General features: G+C 37.3%; 1 protein-coding gene across 1 annotated transcript; it reads right to left on the bottom strand.

Annotated features, from left to right (window-relative positions):
- Positions 1-5,127: 5,127 nt before the first annotated feature.
- On the bottom strand, positions 5,128-8,134 carry LOC144641056 (putative leucine-rich repeat-containing protein DDB_G0281931). Its single transcript, XM_078500111.1, has 2 exons — positions 6,740-8,134; positions 5,128-6,124 (listed from the first exon to the last, which is right to left on the bottom strand). The coding sequence occupies exons 1-2, from the start codon at positions 8,007-8,009 to the stop codon at positions 5,931-5,933; spliced, it is 1,464 nt and encodes a 487-aa protein (XP_078356237.1). The 5' UTR covers positions 8,010-8,134; the 3' UTR covers positions 5,128-5,930.
- Positions 8,135-10,053: the final 1,919 nt, after the last annotated feature.

The raw sequence follows: 10,053 nt of genomic DNA, 5'->3' as shown, positions 1-10,053 counted from the left end.
ATCGCTAGAAATCGCGGACATAACCGCTCACGAAACTTGGTAATAGCCGCTGATTTGAAAGCCTGACTTTGGGCTCATATACATCTACGATGATACACAAAAATGCAGCCTACACAGAGAAATATTTTGTGAAGTAGGAAAACCGCTGGTCAAAAATATTGCCTGATAATAAAACTGAAGCAAAAGATCTTTGAAACGATGGCTTTTGCGGCAAAATTGGAGCAAAGACGGCTGAAATATCGTAGCTCAAAGACAGCGGATTTTGGGATTTCAACGTGAACTACCGCCGTGTGTTTACAGTATGCGATTTTTTGTGGTTTTCTAACGGCAAAGATACAAATGAAATCTAATCGGAAGGAGATGTAAATCGTTTGGTGAGTTAGATTCATGTATAGTTTTATCAAATCTGCTTGCACATTTTTTCGATCACATTCAGTTTTCCGATAATCCCTGTTTATAAACTTTAAGTTTTCGGTTTTCGCCATACATGCCTCCTCTACGCCTTATAATTTTGGTCTCAAAAACTGTTCGCAGAAAACGTTCATGAATACAAATGAAATTCGAAGTCTCCACTTCAATTCTTGTACAATGTGGTTCTTAATACACCAGTCTATTGTGTTCCACTTGCACATTTTGACATTTGTTAATTTGTCAAGAAATATTTAATAAAACATTTCATTCTCCATACATTTTCTTTATAATCCTTGCGTTCGCTTCTACGGTCAATGTACCGCAGGACATACTATTCGCGGACTCGGAGGTCCGCGATTTCTAGAGATGCCCCTGTGCAAAACCACTGCTGGCCAGAGGTCTTTTTATTACAGAATAGTAAAGCTATGGAACTCTTTAGAGAGTCGATAAAATGCGGGAGTCATGCAAATTTAAAGAAAACTCTGAAGACAAAGCTTCTCAGCGAGTTTCGAAATTAATTTTTTTCTTATTTCTTTTATTTTTTATTAATTAAAATTATAACCAGTGCACATATTTTACATTTTACATTTTATTCCACTTCATGTATTGTATTGTTCACTGAAAAACCTTTTTATTTTTGAATGTCATTATTTAAACCAGGCAGGCTTGCTACAATCACGAAAGCGTGTTTTTTTTTTCAATCATGTCATTTAGCGTTCAAAAGCGACATGCTATTTTGTCGCCTCTTGTTTCGCGTCTCCGCGAAGTTGTGGCGGAAACAAGAAAGCGGGTACTAGTTTTTGAAACTACAATTTATCCTTCCCTTTATGATTCAATAAAGTGGTATTAAGTTGGCTCCAAATATTGGTGAGATGGTTTGTATGTTAAGCAAACTATCAGATGAGTTAAGGTGGAAGGTATGCGGCCTACATTCTTGCGTGCCTTGCCATGGCACAACGACCTTAATTTGCCGAAAATTCTGAGAATTAATTTTATATTTTGCATTAAAGTCATTTAATGTAGTATTAAAGAGGCAGCATTCTGTGCAAGCTCTCTCTCGTGAGGTAAAACTTAGTAATCGCCAGTTAGGCTGTGGACGTTTAAAACAAAAATGATTTTGACGAATCAGCAGCTAGTTACAATCGCCAATCGCCTGCTGTTATACGCCATCAGTTGTGATGCAGAACTTCCTATGATGAGAAGCTGGCATTTAAGCTTTTATGTATCCTGTTCCTCCTAGATTAGATGTCATGCATATAAACAAGTATGTATGTGTTGCTTTGGCAAAGCTCTGTTTGCTGGGATAATAAAAGACAAGACTACCATTTGGCAGATTTTGGCCACGGGTGTGGCCGTTTATTTTTTATATCAAGGATTGAAAGCTTAAATTATGGAAACCTTAAAGTATTATCCCAGCAAAGGTGAGGGAGAACCCGCCACAGCCCGCCATGAGGTACGAGTGAGCGGGCACCCCACCCGAAGCCAAAGCAACAGACACAACCCACTGACAATGTGAAAGTAAAGAAGAGAACATAATTCTCATTAGCATATAACAGTAAAGAATATGGCCACTGGAAATTCTCATGATCACTGTAGCATTTAGGACAAATTAACCCAATACCACAACAAGCACAACTTAGAGTTTAGACCTATAAGCAACCTGAATGGCAATGGTAGGTTACAACCAGTGGGAAGTTTAGGTGAGACTGTAATCCATACTAAGTAAATTATAAGTATAGAGGTGAACACTAATTATTTTTGGCTTGCCATTTGCTGTACATACAAAGCATACCTAGTACGCTAAATAACTAACATGTATCTAACTAAGGTACATGAACCTGAAAGCACACTCTTAAGACAACCATGACTGTGAAGCGGCCCAAGTGCACTGTACACATGGCCAGTTGCACCGATAGGTAGTTTTGTAAATTGTAACAAGAGAGTCTGTCCATGACACTTGGCCCCTGCGCAAGTGTGATATACCATTATAATATAATTGGTTGTCAACTAAGCCCTTTTTACATCTGTACTTTGAAGATTGACCTCAGTAGAGCTGAGCAAATACAAACTAGATAACTAGTAAGTAAACGGAGGCCAGAAAAAACCTGCCACAAAAAACCCCGTAGGGAAAAATTGGTCAGGAAATCTGGGTAGGAACCAAGGCTCAAGCTCTAGCCCATCCTACAGGTCATTAACTTATGCTAAATTGTAATAAATATTAATTACTTTATACCAGTACAAGTGTGCTCGCCCACCCCAAAAAGGGGGGAAGGAAGACTGGAATTATCGCAATATGAGTGAGTAATGCCAACTAGGGAATTTGCTTAAGTTATAAAAATATAAGTGGTCCACCACCATTTAGCCCCTGCTCAATTGTGCTGTCCCACTTATATGAACAAATGATCAATCATAAGTATCAAGTAATGTTTGACAGGTCTTAACTTGAATTCAGGTTGAACATAAATTTTGATAAGTTATTGAATTTAGCCTCAAATATTTGAGTTATTCTTAAGGTCAGAAAGCAATTAGCCTCTGCCCGAATTCTACCAATCTCTTTACTACAAGTAGATGTTTAACCATGAATCCAGGACTTACAGCCCATGCACGTCAACTTGGAACTAACTACATCTTTTGCTCGCACAATTTGATCCACAAATTAGTTGGTTAGACAAGAATCAAGCAGCTCCAAATAAAAGTTACTCTCGAGGTTAGGAAACATTTGTCCTTCCTATAACTAATTCTTTCTCTCTGGTAATCACTCAACCCCTTAAAACCTGATGACATGTTTAACTGAGTGGCCCTTGTTTACATGGTGAGATCCACAAAATTATTATTTTGTCAAATTTTGCTAAAACTAAAAGTTATTCATAAGGAGAGGAAACAGTTGGCCCCTGCGCAAATGCTTCTACCTTACAGTAACTTCTGTAACCAAACACAAAATATGTAGCTCAGACTGTTGGCCCTTACACGACAGTTCACCACTGCGACATTGCAACCACTGAAAATTGTTACGGGTGTTACCAAGTGGCCCCTACTGACAGTAGTTTGATAAACTAAATTATTATGAACTTTATGATCTGACAAATTCTCCTGATATTAAAAGTTATTCTCAAGAATAGGAAACAATTCACCCCTGCATAAAGGGCTCCAACCTAGTAAACTCTATAGCCACACAACAAGTATATCTCAGAATGTTGGCCATTGCATGACAGTTCAACCCTACTATATCACAAAAACTAAACATTGTTTCCATGTTTAACCAGGTGGCCCCTGCGCACATGGTTTGATAAACTAATTATGACCTACATGAACTGTCAAAGTTTGCTAATATTTAAAGTTATTCTCAAGAATAGGAAACAATTGGCCCCTGCGCAAGTGCTTCCAACCTAGTAAATTATATAACCAAACAGAACAAATCTAACTCAGACTGATGGCCATTGTGTGACAGTTCAGGCCTACTATATTACAAAAAACTGAACCGCGCCTTCATAACCTAAAAGCCCGCGAAAATGTAACCGGAAGTGATAGGAGGGAATTTAACCGGAAGCTGGTAAATACTTACGAAACAAGCTACATAAAACCATTTATTATATAGCCGCGAGTGTTTTACTGGAAAATAGACCACTCGTAAAATTCATACGAAACTGCATCCGGGACTGCAGTGGCGTATTTTCCATATCCTCACTAGTGAGGATATCGATGACGTCATTTCTCGCCTTTGCACGGTTGTTTGTGCAAAGCTGCCAACGCCGGTTGGAAATGGCGAGCTATCGATTCGTGAAGTTCACTGAAGCCAAAATGAAATCTTTTACTGAGGAGCAGGAAAATGCTAACACGAAGAAGAAAACTTCATATGCCTTGAAATTATTTAAAAGAGCTCCTTTCTTGTGGAGAGTCAGACGAAGGGAGGGAAAATCAAGAAATTCCAACTGCCGAACTGCAAGACTTCGCGATCAGAAATCAGAAAAGCGGTGAGTTTGAGCAGAAACAGATTTCAAAACGGCAAATTATTTATTGTCAGTGACATTGCTAAAAACTAATAAACAGACTGTATTTTTTCATTTACGTTATGCATCTTCTGAAAGCTTCCGTTCGCGAAATTTTGCCTTTCAGTTTGGCAATTTGCTCAATTGTTATATTTAGCCGTCGCTCGTGTTCAACCATTTGATTAAAAAAAAGTTTTAACTTTTACTTCATGCATTATTTTTGTCTATATAATAAAAAGAAAATTACACGGTGGCTTGAAGATATGAATTTTATTTTCTCGTGGTAAAAGCAATATTTTACTCATTCGCTGCGCTCATTCGTAAAATATTGCTTTACCACTCGAAAATAAAATTCATATCTTCGCGCCGCCGTGTAATATCCTCTATTTATTTTTGCAAAATAAATATCCTTTGTGTCTAACACGAAATGGAAATTGCTTTGAAAAAATCGTAATTATGTATTTCATATAATTTTAAAATGCTTTATTTTCTCTTTTTCCGGCTTCATCTGAACTTTATCTCGTTCTGAATAGTTAAACCGTAAAATATTCTACCTTTTTCTGGCAAAATAAAGTGGTTGTTGTTTTTCCTAGAACCCAAAGACTAACAACAATTATGCATGTGAGATATATATATGTTGTTGAAGCCCACAAGGCAGAAAATAGTTGATTATTAACATGAGCATACAATTGAACATAAAATAAAATAAAAAATATGAATGAAGCGAAAAAGAACTTTAAGAGTCTCGTTTATTTAGCTGTAGAGATACAACGACCTAATTGGGGACACTGATCTAGCTAACAATTAAACTAAAAAACTAATAAAGAGGCTGATATTAACTATATATCAGTTATTCCAATCTTAAATCTGAATGATTTTATAAAAGTTTTTCCGAAGGACGAATCAACAAAATCTCACTAAAGCACTGGCTAAAATAATGATGTTATTTGATAACCCTGCCATGGGATCCATGGCGGGGTTACATTAATAATTACAATAACATAACTACAATACAATTAAAGAAACTACGTCACGGGGATAACGCAGATTTTAGTCTAAGCTGAAATTAGTGGTAGGCAACTTAACCCATGAAAATCATTATCCTTGAACATCTAATGAAAGATATCACCTTAATTTGGGCAGATAAGTCAACCCATGGCTATAAATATTGATGTTTTGAAGATTGACGGAGACATCCGTCAATCCTAGCTATCCGCAGCCAATGACGTTTGTTAACAGATTTAGTGCTATAATATAGCAATTGACCATTATTTTTTGGTTTCCTATGACACAAATATATATTTTGGCTGCTCAAAAAGCTGTTTAAGCCGCGAGAAAGCCCCTTTAAATAAAAACAAATAAATATATAATTTAAAGAAGCATTTAACGATAAATTTCCAATGAATTCGCAATTAGTTAATACTTAAATTGGTTATTACTTGAATATGAATGATTGGTCGATAATTTGTGTTTAGCTTTTAAAAATACAGTTAAAAGCAAAGCCTTATATTGACGACTTTTAATTTCGGTCCATTAATTGTACTCTTGGATCAAGTAAGTCTGTACATCGAATGGTTCTGCTCGTGGCGCTGAAAAGGACAACCTGGCAAACAATCGGACGACTTTGATTTTGAGAAGCACAATTCCTTGGCGGCAGAAACTGAGGCATCGCATCGGGCACATATAAACTTTTTTCCAAAAGGACCGCAAATGAAGAAATCCCTTACCTGATCAAAAAATAAAAATAAATAGCAAAATGACAACTGTTAGACAATATTCTCTATTTCACACAAACAACAAAGTTGCAAACCCCTTGAAAAATGCCGTGTCTTCTGTTTTATTCGCCTTATTTATCACTTTCTTATATAGTATATATTTGATCCAAACTTTTAAGAAAATTAATTGATCAATCGAAAAGTGCAGCACTTCTCCTTAGAGGTATTATGTCGTATGCAAAATGCTTTCAATGTTTGTATTCTGATTTACGGTTTTGTATACTGTGTTTAGAAATTAGTAATTTCGATATCTCTTCCTTAGATTTACGCCACCATAATGCCTTAGTAATACCAACAACGATGCAATTTGTTTCAACGTCATTGAAACAAATTAATCGGCCTTTTCGTCATGTGGGAGGAAGCAGGGGTAGTAAAAAGGGAGCCTTTTCGTTATATTGGTAAAAGATATATAAAAAAAATTCAAAACGTTATGACGTAACGTGACTTAACAACTAGATCTCATAGTCCAATATGTGAGTTCTAGTTATAACCTAATCCCTACATCTTCCATGCACCCGCACAGTTTAGATAACGTGACTTGAGACATTTAGTAATTGCTTCTCTTACCGATGGCAAATAACAACACTGACGTGTTCAGAGTCACAAAAAGGACATTTATAAAGATGGAGTCGTTTTCTTTCTGGCCTTGAATGATGCCGCAGTTTGTATATATTGCACCAAGACACACATCAAAGAAAATGATCCACAGTACAAAGGTTTGCAGTCGGTCTTCAAACTTGCCCTTTATTGGTCTGAAGAAGGTGTAGGCCACTCCAAATGCGCTTACTGTTGCCATCGTAAAGCCAATTTGAGAAAGGCTTTCAGATCCAAAGAGAAATACCAACGAGATGAGTACCAGCTTACGATACATCTCTGTTATCTCCCAAAACCAAAATTTCGCCTTGTAATTTTCAAAGAACACTCTCAAGCCAAAGGCAATTTCTTCCTCTTCTTGGCTCTCGCGGTATTTGTAAACGAGAAACAAAACTAGAAGCGGAAATCCCACAGGATACACCGCAAATGCAGCAGCAATGGGCCAGTACATGTTGTGTCGAGGTGTGAAACATTTGATGGAGTAATCTGCTCTCAGAAGGGAATCACACTGATGATTCTTGTCATCTGTGAAGCATGTCTCTACACATGCACCAGGAAGAGGTAGAGTTTGGATTATTGTTTTACTTGTTGTTGGGTAACAAGCCAGTAAAAACAAAAAAATGTTCCGATAGCACGATTTTTTTAAACTAGAAACTGCCCGTCGTTTTTCGCTATTAGGACGATTCATCTTGTTTTTGATGTAACGCTTTTTAAGGAAAAGATAAAGAAGAATTAGGCATACAACTGAGACATTCAAAGCAATTACCACTAAGAATTTCATGAAATGATCTAGCCGTAGTCGAGAATGAATACAGCTTAATGGGGCAAATTGCAAAATGTTTCCTTCAAACAATTTGAGATATTTTTCCATGGAGACCAAAGCTACCGGCCACTGTACCCTCGCTAATGCCGTGAAAATACCAGCAATAACTTGGTAAAATCCAATCACAATCTTAAAGCACGACATGATTATATCAGCGATGGTACGATCGTTCTCTGTGTGTTTTGAGTCTCCCCAAAGAACCATCAGAAACACAGCAACAAAGAATATAATCACCAAGACGGATGAAATTACAGTTATCGTTAACCGTGGACATTTCAAGCAATTGTTGAAACGGAGGTAAAAGCCGTTTGTGCAAGTTGCACACAAGGTTCCTTTGTATCCTTCTTGACATTCTGAGTCAATTCCACCCTTGCAGGAGCCAGCATGAGGACATTTTAGTGGTTTTGGTAGTGAATCCATAAATGCGGAGAACTCTCTGTTGTATTCAGGTCCAAAAGAACGAATGTTGTTAACAAAACTCTTGTAACGTTCTTTCGCATTTTGGTTGGACCATTTCCAGAAGTAATTAGGTGCAAGTATCGCTGTATCATTCTCGCAGACAAAGCCATAAGCTGGACATGCTAAGCAGTGTCCAAAACGATCCAAGCGATAGAAATTGTGCAGGCATCTGCATGCACGATAACCAGCAGTCTCATTAGATGAAGTACCTGTTTAAAAGAATAGATAAATAAAACACTAGCCATAAATAGACCTCCTGAAATTTCAATCAATTGTATGTAATGCCTTGAGTCATCATTTGAGACCTAACTTTTTCAGTGTTTTCTAGCTTTGTTCCTAGCCGAATGTGGATACCGAGATTTGCATGATGCTATTACTATCAGTGGAAATGACGACAGCTCTATGTGCACAAAACTATTTTCTGTAGTAATATGACATGTTTGATAACAAAGAGAAATCGTTGTATGCTCCTAGCCTATGAAAAGGTAAAATAACGAGCAAATGTATAATATTAATTTTATTTTTTTAATTCTATGATTTTTTTTTCAACTTTTGATTCGACGAGGGATTAATATTTCACCAGAAAACAACTTTTTTCCGAAGAATCGTCCTGTCATGGTTATTAGACATTATTTCTGTTTACCTATTCTTATTTAAGGGGGGGGGGGGGGGGGAGTCCATAGTAAAAATAATCGACACTTAGCTTTACAGATGATGTGATACTTTCGACTTTCATCTGGGCTTAAGTTAGGTCCGCACGATTGGACTTAAGTAACGTCTGGACGAATGGAAAGATATTTGCAAGTCGTTCACAGACAAAAATCAGAAGTTAAACTTAAAATGCAAGATAGCCGATCAGTGCAAAACGATACTCCGCGCCTAGTTGGTAGACACTACATTTCATGTTGCCAGGAGTTCGTGAAGATAGATAGTTACTTTTCGCCTCTTGTACACATTTTAGTATTACCAAACTTTCGCTTAGGAGGGATGCTAAAAGTTTATCGTACGTGTCAGATTTTTAGAAAAGTTCAGGATCCAGACAAAGAGCCAAATATATTTTGGACGATTTCGAAGAACAATAATTATGTTTCAACATTTTCAGGTGACCTTATAAGAGCTTTTACTCAAAAGCATTCCACGGATAAGTTATGGACGAAAAATGGTTATATCCATTAATAATATCTTATTGATAGCTGTCAACTGTCGAAAGTTTGTCATAATAAATTAAAGTACCTATAAACCCCAAAAAGTTTTTCGGCTTTAACAAATTTCTGTATAATTCTGAGCGAAATGGCAAAAAAAAAATTGATTTTGGCCAATACCGGAATTTTCTATGAAATTTCCATGTAGCGGGAAATCGAGATTCGAAAACCAATTACGCAAAGGAAATGAGTAAAGTGTAATTCGCGACGTAACACCCGGACTTTGACAACGGCCTCACTTTGCTTCGGGTGTTTTGACTTACTTTAGAGCTGGTTAGAGCCAAAACAATGCCTAAAAGATGTGGTTTTTTTTTATGTAGTAATATTCGAATGTTCACCCCATACCCTTTTTAAGTAAAAATGAGATTCGAAAAGCAAAAACACAGAAAGAGGAGGATCGATTTTATGAAATCGAAATGTGCTCAGCTCATTGTGGACCATTGGTAACCCGAGCATTCGGCCCGAGCATTCGTTTGTGAGCTCCGATTACCTCACAGACGAAGATGATAATTTGTTTCGGCTTTAAAGGTATTTCGACCAAGCGCGCTCGTTGTGTTTTAAGCGACAAAGCTGCAGATAAACGAAATGGACTGCAGATCTGCAGGCCGCCGATTGGGCAGAATAATACAAAGGCCGATACAAAAATCTTTTCTGCCCAATCAGCAGGCAGTATTCAGGGAGCTGGTTGGAACTGGCCCAGTAACACTATTTCCGCAGGGGCACCTTTCATTCGCTCCAACTTTTCTACACCGAATTTGTTTTCTCGAAGTTTCAAGTTTCCTCCACCCTCACTAACTGTCCCT

This window comes from Oculina patagonica, unplaced genomic scaffold (genome assembly GCF_052425735.1).
Source record: "Oculina patagonica isolate OP01 unplaced genomic scaffold, crgOcupat unplaced645, whole genome shotgun sequence".
NCBI classification, from domain to species: domain Eukaryota; kingdom Metazoa; phylum Cnidaria; class Anthozoa; order Scleractinia; family Oculinidae; genus Oculina; species Oculina patagonica.
The sequence above is the reverse complement of the archived record's forward strand: the minus strand, read 5'-3'. Positions and strand labels throughout refer to the sequence as shown.